General features: G+C 39.4%; 1 protein-coding gene across 1 annotated transcript in view; it reads left to right on the forward strand.

Annotated features, from left to right (window-relative positions):
- Positions 1 to 15,991, forward strand: part of TBC1D14 (TBC1 domain family, member 14) — a 64,808-nt gene that overhangs the window by 18,508 nt on the left and 30,309 nt on the right. The window contains exon 4 of the mRNA XM_010003142.1: positions 1,097 to 1,217. Coding sequence (XP_010001444.1) covers positions 1,097 to 1,217 — 121 coding nt within the window. The remainder of the gene's footprint in view (positions 1 to 1,096; positions 1,218 to 15,991) is intronic.

Raw genomic sequence — 15,991 nt, forward strand, 5'->3', positions numbered from 1 at the left:
AAAAAGCAGTAGTGCCAGACTGGAAGCATCTGTGAAGGTGCTATAGCTGCTTGCTCATTGAAGAAGCAAAAAAATATTTTTTCTCAGTGGAATTGTTTGTGGTTTTGAGTATTATTTTTTTTTTCTTTAAATGAGAGGGTGAGAGGCTGTAGTCAAGTTCCCAGAAAAACCTATGAAAAGGTATGTTTTGCCCAGGGAAGTGGTGGAGGCACCATCCCTGGAGATGTTCAAAAAAGGGGTAGACATGGTGTTCCATAAGATGGTTTAGTGGTTATGGCTTGTAGGGTGGATGGTTGGACTTGATGATCTTGAAGGTCTTTTCCAACCTTGATGATTCTATGATTCTATGAAATAATTAAGCTAACCTGTGTATTTGTGTATTTGCTGAAGTAGGCAGTGGGACAAAAGGAAATCTATTATTTTAATAATCAGACATGCGTGGGTGTAGAATTTCTGTTGTGCTCTTGGTGGAGCAAAGCATGAAGTCTGTACTGTAAGTCCAGTTTTGGAAAAACATAGGTGAGAAGATTCAAGTCTAGCACATGGCTTTATGATCAACAACTAGCAGTGTTAATCAGTTAGCTTTGGCTTGATGTCTAGCTGTATGACTGCTAAGCACTACAGTGTTTAAGCTGGTTAATTTGAGACATTTTAGAGAGACTTCAGACTTAATGTGTTTTGGTAGCTGCTTTTAAGGTTAGTGAGAAAAAACCTTTTATGAAAGCAGGTCAATTTCAGTAAAAGGCACCTTTTGTGATTTTGTAGTGTGTTGTAGCAGGTGGGTGGATAATGTTTAGTCTTTAGTCTTACTTTAAAAGAGGGAGGCTGATCTAGAGGGAAGGCTAAAAACAAAGGCTACTTTTAGAAAGTTAGAAAATAACTTGTTTTATCTACACAAAATTTTTGTTTAACCCAAGTCCATTGCCTAACATGGTGATAATACTGCATAATAAATATATTGAGGATGGGAAACAGTGCCTGAAAGCACAACCACAAGAGGAGCTGGAATATGTGGTTGGAATACTTAGGGTTAACAAATTGTCTGTCCTGTTTATTATAATTAATCAACCTCAATAAAACTTTTTTTTTTTTGTAGGAATTTGTTTACCAGAAAGCAAAATGCAAGATTTGATAAACAGAATGATGTGGGATGGAAGTTGTTTGGAAAAGTACCTCTCAGAGAAAACTCACAGAAAGATGCAAAGAAAATACAAAAGGTATTAGTTTAATTTTTGTTAAGCTTAGTTGTGAATGTAGAAGCCAGTGAAGTTTATGATCTGTGTATATAACTGTGAAGTCTGATGAGTTGCATAGAATTTCTTCATCGGTGTGAAAAAAGGGTTAATTCAAATCGTACTTCATTATAATATTGCTGTTCAAAAGAGTGTTTTCTACGTGGCCATTACATTGAGTACTCCATGAAAACACACACCACTTGGGTATAAAGAATTTCATGTGAAGATTCAAAATATATTAATATGATTTTGTTTTGGTTTTTAGTATCAAGCTTAGTAGATATTCTGAAAATCTTTGAATCTTCTGTATCTTGCTCAGTTTTTCACTGGTTCGTGGCTTTTTTGTCATACAGCCATCTATAATAGGCTGTTTGATCTGCTGGGCCTTAACTCATTTTTGCTTAAATGATATTTTAAGCATACATAAATTCAAGATAGAGTGAAGGTTAAGAGTGTCAGAAACTTGTGTTGGAATACCGTTTTCACCCATTCCTTGTTTGCTGAAGTACTAGATGAAGTGGAGATTTTCCATGTGTGAGCCTCAATGAAAAATTGTTTAATGACTTGAAATGTTGCAGCAATATAACATAGTTCAGGATAAGCGTATGGAATACTTTTTTTCTTCTTTCTTTTTTGTTGTTGTACAATACAGTTCAAAAGGGAGTGTGTATTGAAATTGCTCCATGAATAGAGAGAAACTTCAAAAGCATCAGAAACACCAAAGAATTTAGTTTTATCCCTGTCTTCATTGCTAATTAACTAGTTTGGACATTGTTTTTGCTTATATTTGCCAGTAGTTAGATCTGTGATTTGTCAAATTGTAGCAGCTGTTTTTGGGGGCAGAGAAGGACAGTGAAGAGGTTATACAAAAATCTCGGCCTTCCTTACTGTGTCATAAGAGAATAAAAACCACTGAAAACCCATTTTCTCCTTCTTGCCTATAGCTTCTGAAGCTGTAGCATTATAACATTGTTGAAAACATTTTGGAGGGCTGGTTCCAATGCAGATAAACCCAAGCATGTTGTTAGAGAATCAAATAATCTGCCTTCCCAAGGGGGAAAAAATCTTATTAAACTCAACTATGTGATCAGTAGTTTATGAGCTCCTCTTGCAGTAAGAAGAAAACATCCTCTTTCAATCTGTCTCTCTTGATCTGGGATTTTTGGATTGCACATAAGCATTTTATGTGTTTGGGACTTTGGCTAAATGGCATTTGGTTCTTACTTTCTTGTTCAAACCACTGTGGGAATAGGAAGGTTTGTACAGCGGGAGACATGCAGTTAGAGCTTCAAAACCAGCTTCTCTGTGTCAAATGGGAGTGCTACTTGAAAGACTGTGCTGCTTAATTTAGGGTTCAAGTGCTCTGGAAATCCAGGTGCTTCATGTGACTACTTTTAGCTGTAGCTATGCTGTTAATCTAAGTGAAGTTCAAGCAGCTGTTTGAAATTTGTCACTGTGATTAACCATTTGGATTTTATCTACACTTTGTCTTGATACAGTTAACAGTTCCAAAGTGTTCACCAGAGGCTTTTGATGACACAATTGCAGAGGCTTAATAATAGCAGCACTCTGGCTCTTAGCAGTGTATTTTATTGTAGTAAACTTGATAAACGGGTAAATAGTTTATTAACTTTTGTGGTTGCTGCTGGTACTGTGAATATTTTTTCCTTTAGATACAAGCTGTCTTGTATTGTGAGTATTCAGTGTTCCTAGAACATTATAACCTTGGATGGTTGTATTAAATCTGTTAGAAAAAAGTAGCTATTAAAGAATTATGTGGTATGGCATCCACATATTAGTGAGTTTCTGGCAAGATTGCAAGTCTGAAACAATTGTCTACAATGCCTCTGGAATAACAATAATCCTTCCAAATTTATTTGGTGTTTTCCTGGAGGTTTTTTTTTTTTTTTTTATGCATGTAGAATTTCTGAGATGTGGGTAATGCTGTAATTAACTAATCCAGCCTCGCCACCATCTAAAAGCACATCCAAATTTAGGCTATCCCTCACAGGTTGCTTTGACAATGACAAAGTAGCACTTGCCTTGCAGAGGATATGTCTATGTAGAGGCAGGCTTTTAGCCCTTTGATTTGTACCTAGAGAACTTGTATATGTGTAAGTGGAGGAGGTGGCAGCGTATGGCTATTGGAATGGTGCCTGTTGGCCAACACCAGTACCTTCTTTCTGGAAAAAAGGGTACTAGGTCAGAAGGACAAATGCTCTGGGTCTGTTTCTACCTTGAGGTATGTATTTGATTTTCAAGGCCAGAACAATAGATGCTTGAAAGGTTGTTATCTCATGTATTGAAAATTTGAAGGTATGCAATGAAATGTGGGCATTGGGGAAGAAAATGGCTGTGATCAAAATAAATGGTTAGTATCCTAGTAAATTATTTCAGTGTCTGCACTTTTTCCTTTGGGGTATGAAACAAGGTGCCTGATCTATTTATTCTATAGGTGGCTGTTAACCGTCTGCAGTTTATGTATACTTTACTTGAAATTGGGTCAGATGTAAAAAATTTTTCTTTTCAGAAGTGCTAGGGCCTTCCTTTAAAATTCAGTGCAATGTGAGTTACACTTGCATGATATGCAATCCACTACAGACACTGGGTGCCTGAGAAGCCAGTCTTGTGGGGATGCACAGTTTTGGAGCTTGAGACTCTGTATCCTGATCCACACAGAAATATGAAAAGCTTTGTGGAGTACTCTGATACGAACTTGTCAGTATGGGAGCTGGGTCTTGAGAGCTGTGCAGGGAGCTGTGAGGCCCTGAACAATGATGGTTACATTGCAATGGTTAGTTGAATGGTGTCAGCTCTGTGTATTGAGAGGAGTGTGTAGAGCACACAGTCTGAATGGAAACTGCCACCTAGACAGAAGGGACTAATAAAAAATATAAGTACTCTTTCAACATAATGTGGTGTGTAACTTCCTATACACTTCAAGAAACTAAAAACTGGAGGGAGAAAAGGGAGACTCAGTTTTTCGGACATCATGAGAAATCAGCAGGGTTTTGAACCCTGCTGTCTCTTGATCTCTTGAGGTAACTTAGATTTGTAGCAGCAGTCACCTGTCACTGCATGCCATCCATTTCTGATTTTATTACACAACTGGACTTGTGCAGACTTGATGACCAATAGACATGGCTTATATGCTGCTGGCCACAGTTATAATGGGAATTGTTTCCTTCCTGTAGTAGTCTTTATTATTTAAAGTATAGACTTTATTCCTTCCATCTTCAGTATGTACAGGAGTATCTAACTTTGATCATAGAATTCAGTACTCTGACAGACTTCTAATGTTTTGGGCTTCTGACATGATGAACAAAATAATTGTGTCAGAGTCTCCTTATAACTTAACCTTTCATCACTGTGTCTCTTGGGTATTTATTTGGATTTGTACTGAAGAGACTCAGTTAAGGGTTTTATGCCTATTTGCTGGTGACAGAAAACTGACAGGCTTCTGAGAGTGTTACTTGTGAAATGGTGGAGATGTAGACTGTGCATTCCTGTTGAGCTTGACTCTGTCCCTCCTGTTCCAGTTCCTGCCTCTGTTGATGCTGGCACTTAAAACGGGGGCTGTTTATTGAGCAAGAGCCTTTCCATTATCTGGGTGCTCCGGCTTGACTTACCGATTCTTTTCAAGGAAAAAAATCCGAAATGTTTTCATACCATGGAGTCCAGGTCTTCCTGCAAATTCTGTTCACAGTGATGTTATTGTCTGTGTTTGTCATGGTTTGACTCAGGATTGACAACAATGCTCTTGATCCCCTCCCCCTCTCACCCACGTAAGAAAGAGAGAATGAGGAGAGAGACTCTCTAGATTGAAAACTAAATTAGACAGCTTTAATTAAACACTAATGATAAAATACATCACCAGGCTTGATCCTGGCTCAAACCAGGACAATGTTGTAAAATACTTATATGTAGCCCATAGATGGTAGGAGATTGTGGCTGACTGCAGAGGCACTTGAGTAATGATTCTATTAGCAGAAATATGGTCTAAGTTAATTCCGAAAGTCAGCTTAGAGGAAAGGTGATGAATTCTTAATTGTGATTTTTACTTGATTATGATTTCCCATCTTGAGGAAAATCAAGTTGCATGTAACTTGTTTAGACTATCATTTGGACTGTCTAAGATGCCACAAAATAGCCAGTCTAGTAGTAGCCACAGCTATCAATTTCTGTTTGCATCTGTCCTCAAGTTTCACGTACCTAGGGAAATCTATATGGTTGTACCTGCTTGGTATGAAGCTCTTTGTACTCAGGAGCTAAACTGACTGACCCACCAAGTAATCTTTTCTGAAGTCAGCTTCTTTGGCTTCTGGACAGACATCTAAGAAGTCCTTTTTTCCAGGTCACTAATTAGAGCCCTGTAACTATCATTTAATTTGGCTGCAGACTCCTGTAGTGAGTTCATTGGTGTGTTCATGATTCCATCTTTTGACACTTTTATATTTTTTTCAAAATAACATGAAGTTAACCACAAACTTAATATTCTAAAGCATAAGAATATTTATGTACACATTTTTTAACTTTTATGAAGAGAATAATCTTTAAATAGTCATATTTTACATTGTTCTGACACCTTCCCCATAATAGTTTTGTCTGGGATTGAAATAAATTTTTGCAAGAGAGAAAACAATTGTCATTTATGTGTTTATGTAAAGTGTGAAAGTAGGGAAGGGTGGAGTAATTGAACTATAAATTGGCTAAAGATTGTTCTTAGGAAAAGCAGTTCTTTTTTCCTTTTAACCTGTTTCTTAAAAAACAATCAAAACTCCAGACCCTCAAACTTCACTTGTCATTCAAGTTGAACATTGTTATACATACCACTGCTAAAGATGGCTGTACATATACAAATGAGGCCAGACTCAATTTCTAAGGAACAGTCACATTTTTTGGTTTGACCTATGACCAAAAGAATGGTCAGACAGGTTTTTGAGCACATACACTTTTTCCTCAGGCCCTGTAAGAACTTCTAAAAACACTCGTATATGTAAGACATAGCATCATAGTCTGTTTTAACAATGTGGGAATTAAAGCCGCTCCAGCTAAGCTGGTATTTTGCCTACTTTTACTGCTGACAGTATACATGAATGTTTCCCTTTTGGTAAAGCATTGGCATTGGCACAGGATAACGTTAGATTGCTTTGCATTGTCACCAACAGGGGTTTTATCCTTTTTTTATATAGTTAAATGTTTTAAAGCTTTAAGAGCTCACAGAACAAGTAATCTTGTCTGGGAAGCTGGAAGTACATTTACAGTGGAGGTTTGCTTGATTAATTTTTTGTATCTATTATCTTCAGGAATCCTGCTTAAGTGGAACTGGTTATGCCAGTTCCTTTTGTAATTGTTGTGTGAAAATGCACTAAGAGTCAGATGCCAGTACTTGACTGAGAGTAATAACTGATGTTGAATTCTCTTCCCTTCCAATAGGCTGTAAAGCCAAGCTAGGCCTTGTGGCCACTGTTTCTTTCAGGGACTCTTCAGGGTTGGCAAGAACAGCAGATCTAAATACTATGTTTGCAACCACTTCTTTTCACACAGTTGTTTCGTTATGGAATGCTCTAGAAAAATCACTTTTAAAATTCAAGAAATAAGTAACATTCTTCTCTGTGTATCATTTGGTTTTCTCCTCTCATGTAATTGATCTTCACAGAATTTGTTTGCAACTGGCTGATCAAGATCTTGTTTGTTGAGAGATTAATGTGTATAAAGGATAGCCAGATTTTAGTTCTATCCCAGAAACATGTTACAGCTGTCTTCCCAAAGGAGCAGCTTAAATGAAATTTCTTTTTTCTATATTGTCTCATTTTTCTGTAATATGGAAATCCATTTTTAGTCGGGGCCTATTTTTTGTATGTTCCAAATGTGCTGTGACCCTGTGGAGACTGTTCTAACTATATGAATTCCAGAAAGAGTTCAGTGGAGTGTCTTCATTTTCTTTGAGTTTCAATCCCAGTAGAGTTCAGCACGTATAACACTAGAGGCCTTTCAATAGCAATCTTTACTCATAAATCCAGGTCTAAATATTTTATGATCTCATTTACTGGCATTCCATACCAGATTTTTTTAAATTTCTAATGGCAGTTCCTTAACAATGAAAAGTACCTAGGGATTGTCATCTTCCCAGATTTACAAGGGTTTATTTTCTGAAAGCCATAGTGTGCTCTCAGGGTGGAGGGTGGGGGAGTCTTCCCGCCCACCCCTAAGGGTAAGTGTTAAAATCAATGACTTACTAGGAAGTTGGATTCCAGCCATGAAGCCAGTAGTGATGAAAACAGTCTGCGCACCTCAGATGCCATGGAAAACTACCGGGATTTATGTGCAGGTGTGGATAACAGGTTTGTCTGTGTGAGGCCCTGGGAGCAGGTTGCTGGTCTGTAGTCGGTGGAATAACAGCATCAGAGCTCATAGCCAGGCTTTGCAGTACACCTTGCTTGTTCTGCACCTACCACTGCAGCAAAATCAGATTGTTCACACTTAATAATGACATCAATAAAATATTGCCTCTATCATACAAGCTGTCAGCAGTGTTCCCACCCCCTCCTACCAAACTGTTTTGATTTTTTTTGTCCCAGTCATTCCTGTATTTGTTTCTTTTAAGGAGAGGGGGAGATGGAAAAGTGTTATTCCTTTTTGGTACCAATGATAAAATTTCTCAGCTGCTCTGTCTTCAGCTGGAAACACAACATACTTGCTTTTAGGAGTGATACACTAACAGGAAATAAATCAACATGATTTACCAGTTATGTTTTTCTGTAATAATTAGACCATGACTGTATGTGTCATCAACATTGCAGTCAATTAAAATCAATTGTACTTCAGAGACTAACTCTAAAACATGATAAAGTGAAAATGAGCTCTTGAAACAGCTAAATATATTGCTTGGCTCCTTGGTGATGCTTTTTTTAATGGGATGAGTAGTTAAGCTGATCACAATGCTCAGGAAAAACCTTTTTAAGTTGATTTGGGTCAGTCACTTGACTTGTTTTTTTTTCCTGTAATCTTAGTTGATAAAATAATTTAGAGACTGTTTTGTTTGTTTGTTTGGTGTGTTTTTGTTGGATTTCCTTGTTTTGTTTAGTTTGTTTGGATCTCTTAGGTGGAAAAGAATTGCAAAGCAGTAACATCCAGCAAGAAATACTGAATGGAATTGCTACAACCCATGCTGTAGGCAGACAGTGATAAGAGCTCCTGTTGGGAGCAGTGTGTTATTATCCAGGGAAAAAAAGAGCACAACCTAGAGACAAGTCCCGTGACTGGTGATGTGTGGAGGTTCTAATGCAGCTCCACGTGCAAGAGCACTCCAGGTGGAAGCTGTGCAGTGTGGCTAGCTGCTGCCATGAGTTCTACTTCCTCTTGCCCTCTGCTGATGGGTGGCAGTTGTCTAAAAATACTGAGCTTTTCTAAGCGTTTGTCTTAACCATGTATTCAGATGGACGATTCATGGCCTTTTAAGAGGAAGTGGTTGTTTCAAGCTGGCTGCTGACTGGCAGGAGCTAGAACTACAGTTTTGGATTAAACCTTTTCTTCTGCTCATACTGAGTTTATCTTTGGCTGGATCACTGGAGAAATAATTTTGACTAGTGGCTATAGCTGTTAACAGGGTGAGTGTTGGCTTGTAAACTTGATTCACACTTGAAAGCTTTCTAAGGTTATAAATTGCCTACTGCATTTTTCCTGTTCCACAGTAGAAGTCTGAGGGTGTAAATGAGTCACTTCCTGTGTTCTGCCCCTCTGGGTTAATTTCTGCTTGTCAGCCTTCAAAAAAGCAGGATTTAGAGCTGTCATGGTGTATCTGAGTTCCTTTTTTTAAGAACAAAGAAGCAAAAGTGCAGTTGCAGTACATGAAGGCATAGTTACTGTGGTTAGTCTAAAATTAACCAGTGCTTATTCTTGTTGCAGTCTCTAGAGACGAAGGTGTAAGTCTAATTTTGCCGCTTTAGAATTATCACCCAAAACTTGCAAGTTGCCTTCATGTCCTGGTGTTTCATGTCTTTCCTTCTGATCCAATTAAAAACATTTTTATTTTATTGTAATTGTATGGAAAAGGAATCTAATTTCTGTGAAAGTAAATTTAAAAAAGGAAACCTTTTTTGTCACTGATCAAGTCCTAAAATGTATAACTTTTTAAGTTCTCAACAAGAAGTGTACTGAATAGATTATTCAGCAATTCCAAGAGGCTACACTGCTCTTCAAAGTGTGTTGCCCTTGTCACAAATTGAAAATTGCCTGCCTCAAACAAATTTACTATCATATTTAAACAGATAAAAGCAAGAGTAATAGCTTCCATCCACAATAAATGAAAGAGTAATTCAATACTAGGGCAGGAGGATTGTTCCTGAGTATTTTAATAATAAAATAATGTAACATGACTCACCTAGGTATCATAATGTAGCAGAGTCTACATGTGAGAAGGCAGATTATATTACAAACTTTAGGATAATAGAAAATATTAGGCTTTGAGTATAAGTTTAACAGTTATGACAAACTACGAAGTATTTTTTGAAAGGAAGTGAGAGTGGTTTAGAAAGAAAAAGATTTCATTTCATATTTATCACTCTCTAAATCTCCTAATAAATGATCTTGGTTAAAGGCCTTGGAAGCTGGAGGGATCCTAAATGTAACACATGGTATTTAAGGATAGATTATAAAATTTCTGGAAAAAAAAGATACTAAATAGGTAGAGGTGTAAGCAGTGTTAGTTGTTATTGCAGTTAAAATGTCTAGTTTCTAATCCCTAGTCTCTAAAACTACTAGTCTCTACTGAAAGGTCTGTTTCAACACCAGTGGTGTGTTTTAGGGGAAATGCCCTATGTTTATGATGTCCAGTGATATAATGATATTTTTTTGAGTTGAAACAGTTACTTTGTAGCCTAGGTTGATGCCTAGCATTAGATGAGATATAAATTCACAGGGCACAAGATCATTTTTAAGTGCAGGAAGCTGCTTATTAATGGAAAAATGCTTGACTTTTGAGTATGAACTACACAGCTGCTCTTACCCCCAAAATTTCAAATCTGGGGAATTCAGCTTTTCAGAAGACCTGAGAAATTTGGTGGAAGTTCCTTTGCACTTACTGTTAAATGAGAGTCCAAGATGAAATGCCGTATTGCTCTAGCTCCTTTCCTGTACTCCAGGGTTAACCCAGTGCTTTGGCCATTTCAGAATGGTGTCAACATGAGGCTGATGTGGCACCAAGAGTCCTTTGATTTCTGTGTTTTGCACAGGATGAGTGGGACGGTTCTGACATGCTCTTCAGCCAGACTGAAGAGCATGTTATTTGAGATCAGGTAGGAAAGAAAAGTTTTCTTCTGCAACATCAGCACTAATGTGGAATGTCTGAAGAAGAACTTGCTGAGAGGCTATTTGTAAGGGTATGGTGCTGAGGGTATACAGAAAGTTGAGGTGGATCAGTGGACTGACAAAAATAATTTATGTAATATTATGTTTTTACATTAAGTCCATATCTACTGTAATTCCAGCCCCTGGGAGTGACATTTAAGGGATATGCTGAAAGCCGATTTTGGTGGTATTTTGTTCTGGCATATACTAATTTTAATAAAGTAAAATAGCCATTTAGCTTGTACTCTCTTGCTTAAGCTCTTACCAGATGCTTGCCTTGCTGGAAGCCTTTCTGGTAGATATTTCCACTTGTTTGATTCTGTAGTGTATCAGATAGTATCAGTATATAGGGAACCTGTGCACATTTGTATGTACAGATTGAATTACATCTTTTTCAGTGTTCTTAGTAGGGTTTTTTGTTGTTGTTATTGTGACTCATATTGGAGTCACCTGTAAGAGTATGCTGCACAATCTGATGACAGATCCTGTATTTGCCAATAAAGAGCTATTCTTAAAGCACACAGCTCACGGAGATGCTTTGTCTCTCAGAATACTTAAAATACAGGGAACTGCTCTGGTTTCATTTTTTTTTTTTTTTTTTAAATGAAGTGTGTCCCTTTATATGAACCAAAAAGCACTTACATTATTTACATACAGCACAAATGAAATGTGAACCCTGAGGAGAGAACCATCTGATACTTAGCATGTTGCATGATTAGAGGTGACAGACTCCAAAACAGCAAACTGTTATTCATTCTTGGAAGACATAACTTGGCCTTACCTAGGCTTAGGTTTTAAATGTTCCTTCATTTGATGCCTCTGCTGCTCAAAATATGATGTTATAAGAATATGTATATGTAAAAATTGTTAAAATAGTCCAGTGGCTGGAGTACAGGGCTGTAAAGCAGAGTATTTCATAGAATCATAGTATCATAGAATCCTAGGGGTTGGAAGGGACCTCGAAAGATCACCTAGTCCAACCCCCCCTGCCAGAGCAGGGTCACCTAGAGTACATCACATAGGAACACATCCAGGTGGGTTTTGAATGTCTCCAGTGAAGGAGACTGCACAAGCTCCCTGGGCAGCCTGTTCCAGTGCTCTGTCACTCTCACAGTAAAAAAATTTTTTTGGATATTCACCTTAAACCTCCTATGCTCCAATTTGCACCCATTACCCCTTCTATCACTCGTCATCACTGAGAAAAGCCTAACTCTATCTCCCTGACACTCACCCCTTACATATTTGTAAACATTGATGAGGTCACCCCTCAGTCTCCTTTTCTCCAAGCTAAAGAGACCCAGCTCCCTCAGCCTTTCCTCATCAGGGAGATGTTCCACTCCCTTAATCATCTTCGTAGCTCTGCGCTGGACTCTTTCGAGCAGTGCCCTGTCCTTTTTGAACTGAGGGGCCCAGAACTGGACACAATACTCCAGATGTGGCCTCACCAATGCAGAATAGAGGGGGAGGAGAACCTCACCTACTAACCACACCCTTTCTAATGCACCCCAGGATGCCATTGGCCTTCTTGGCCACAAGGGCACATTGCTGGCTCATGGTCATCCTCCTGTCCACCAGGACCCCCAGGTCCCTTTCTCCTACACTGCTCTCCAGCAGGTCAGCCCCCAACCTATACTGGGACATCGTGTTGTTCTTCCCCAAATGCAAAACTCTACACTTCCCCTTGTTGAATTTCATCATGTTTCTCCCCGCCCAATTCTCCAACCTATCTAAGTCTCTCTGAATGGCAGCACAGCCTTCTGGTGTGTCAGCCACTCCTCCCAGCTTAGTGTCATCAGCAAACTTGCTGAGGGTACATTCTATACCCTCATCCAGGTCGTTGATGAAGATGTTGAACAACACCGGTCCCAGTACCGACCCCTGTGGGACTCCACTAGTCACACACCTCCAACCAGATTCTGCCCCATTGACTACAACTCTCTGACTCCTTCCTTTCAACCAGTTCCTAATCCACCTCACTACCTGATCACCAAACCCATACCTGATCAACTTATCTACAAGGATGCTGTGGGAGACGGTGTCAAATGCTTTACTGAAATCAAGATAAACCACATCTACCGCTCTACCATCATCTATCCACCTAGTAATTTCCTCATAGAAGGCTATGAGGTTAGTCAAACATGATTTACCCTTGATAAAACCATGCTGACTGCTCTTGATGACCCATATAAGTAAGAAACACTTTGAATATTCTTGTCTAGTGTAACTCCTCTTGTTAACTCACTATGGTTTGTGTGGGATTTCTTTTTAAACAGCTTGGTCAAGCATCTAGTCAAAGGTGATCCAAGATTTCCTCATAGTTAGTGGGGTAAGAGAGACTGCCTTATCTTAAGGCGTCCATGATAGAACGGATATTCTCTTGCTGGTTATGAAGGGTCTTCTCACTTGCTTTACGTTGTTAATGCTTAAAACTAAATTAAATGAGTTTTGAAAGGAAAATTTAAAATTTTCATTGTAGTTTGGCGATCTGAACGTGTAACACTATACACAGGTTGAAAACTGCTTGCTCTTTAGGTCTTGATGGCTAAGTGTTTGATAGAGAGAAATACTTCTGATTGCTTATATCTTTGATTTTTATTTAAGCATTACATATTGCTTGTATTAAAAAATATTCCTGGGAAGTTTTAGTTTTCTAAAAGATAAATATTTCCAAGTTTTCTTGTCAGCTCTTCAGGTATTCCTGCCAAAAGTAACTGGAGCCTCGATATGTACCCTAAGTGCAACAGATTTCACTCCAGAAATACAATTGCATAATAGCAGATTCAGGTGCTTTGGCATTGAGGAGGCCAATAATTCTTATTATGCTGTAAATAGTCCAGATAATTTTGAAAAGCTCATAGAAGTGTAGCATAGATGTCTAATACATTCAGTTGTGGGGTTCTTTAAGGTTCATAAAATTAGGAACACCTATCTGACTGGCTTGCTCTTTCTACTTTTTGAAAAATATTATGTCTTAAAACTTTCCCGTTTATCTCAGTTACAGGAATTCCATATCCAGTCTACCTAAAAAAAAAAAAAAAAAAAAAAAAAAAAAAAAAAAAAAAAAAAAAAACAAAAAAAATGATTTATGGATGTCCAGATTACTCAACTGATCCCTAACCCAGTCCTCATCTACTATGTCAAACTCCTCTATCTTGACTACTTCTGGGGCTATATGAATCTGGGGCTCATGGGGAAATCCTGCAGGAGTAAAGACAGAGGCAAAGAAGGCATTCAGCACCTCTGCCTTCTTTATATCCTCTGTCACCAGGGCTCCCACCTCATTCTTCAGTGGGCCAATATTGCCTCTAGTATTAGTTTTGTTAGCTATATGTTTGAAAAAGCCCTTTCTATTATCCTTAACCTGACTTGCAAGGTTAAGTTCCAAGGAGGCCTTAGCTTTCCTAATTGCCTCCCTACATCCTCTGACAACAGTCCTATATTCCTCCCAAGTGACCAGCCCCTCCGAAAGAAACAGTCCTCCTGCTTGCTCCTTTCTTTTCCTTTTCCTTCCACATTTATATTGCCCTATAGCAGAAGTTAACAGAGTAGCCAAATTAATTCAGTGAAACAAAAGGTATAATTTCCCTAGTCTGATGTACAGTCACACAGCTACTCATGGTGGCACAAAAAAAAATGGTGTGAGGGGGCTGGGAGGTCAGTGAAGTGCTGGGTGTGTACCAGCTTAAATCTATCTGGTAAACCCCTTTATAAATAAAAGGCAAGAGATGGACATGCAGTAGGAATCTATGGAGGAGCAAAAGGGATCATTGAAGCAGTATTTAGGTAGCAGTCAGACTTAAAAGCCAGGAAAAAAGTATTTGTTTTCTTGTGCAGTCCTGGTCAGGTTCCTGTCTCATATGCTGAGTGATGCAGGAATTCCAGTGGAAAAAGTACCATGTAATTAAAACTTGTGCATGACTTGCTTGAGTAGTCTCAGGTACTCATATAATTGTGGCAGCCTCAAAAGGGTGACTGCTACCAAATATCTGTGTAGTGTGTGTCTAGCTCTGGTTTGAGTTACAGGGTGTGCTTAGCTTTTCACCCTCAGAAGTACCCTTCCATGTCAATCAGGCATTACTCTCTCCCCATGTGTTTTGCAGAATACATAGTTGATGGAGCTCTTCTTCCTGTGTTCACAAGAGCTGCAGTTTAATTATATTGTCAGCATGTGAAACACAGATTTACTGCAGGAATACTGTTGTCCACATAAGGTTGCTCTTCCTCATGATGTGAAGTTTGTTTCGGGGCTCTTTTTGTGTTAATAGCTATAATTTTACATAAATGTCTTTCAATACATGTAATGATTACTACCATAGATAGCTTTTGAGAAAAAGCAATCACACTGGAGGCAGTAGTGCTTTTCATGAGCTATGTTGACTTGCCATTGAGGTAATTACTAGTGCTCTGACACTAGATGCTTGGATGGCAGATGTCTGTAATTAATTGGTAGTGGGAATGAAGCTGTGAGCTGTTCCTCCTTTATAACACCACTGCACCCATGAATTAGGTGAGAAGTTGTGGGTTGAAAACATTAGCTGAAATAACAGTTAGCAATTTGAAGAAAATAACTTCTCTTAGCTTAAAAGCCACTTCTTTGAAAGCAGAAGGCTTGTGTCAAGTTCATCTTTGCTGCTCATTCTGTGGTTTGGGATCAGGCTTTGAGCAGTGCAGCCTGGCAGCTGCAACACGGAGTCAGTGAGATTAAGGAACATGAAATCCTCGGTAGTGCTGAGCAAAGGACAGCGAATGGTTGCAGATGAATCGATCCTAGGGTTTGCCAAGGATGGTGCCAGAGCAGCGTGGCTATTGCCCCTGAGGTAGAAAACAGAGCTTTTGGACAAGAGAAAAAAGGCAAACTGAATTAATCTGGACCGAGAAAGTATTTAATACGGTGGGATGTGGAAGGTGCCTGAACGGGGGGTGACATCTGTCTGTATCTTTTCGAGCTGTCTGAAGAGAACACGGATGGGTTGTACTGAAAAGGTGCTTATGCTGTATTACTTATTTCAGCATAATGCTGCTGGTGCTTCTTCGGGGCTGGTAGTGTTGGCTTTTTGGCGCTCAGCACCGTCCCAGAGGCAGTCTGGGCAGGGCGAGGCACAAACACACGCCCGGCGGGAGCCGGGACGGGGAGCGCCAGCGTGGGAAAACCGATGGAAAAAAGATGCCGGTGTGGCAGGACCGCGGCTGCCTCCTCAGCCCGCACGGAGCGTTCCGGGCTGATTCAGCCAAAGCTGAAGGCGGTTGTAGCTAATGCTGATGAAACGGTGCGAGGTGTCCGGGACCTACATCTGAAGAAGGCTGGGAAGAGAGGCTGGGGCGGCACAGGAGCCGGGCAGCTTGTGCCGGGGGGATCACGGCCCGTGGCCGGGCCGGCCCTCGCGTCCCGGGGGCAGCGGGACTGGGTC

This window comes from Chaetura pelagica, unplaced genomic scaffold, assembly GCF_000747805.2.
Source record: "Chaetura pelagica isolate M959 unplaced genomic scaffold, ChaPel_1.0 scaffold147, whole genome shotgun sequence".
NCBI lineage: Eukaryota > Metazoa > Chordata > Aves > Apodiformes > Apodidae > Chaetura > Chaetura pelagica.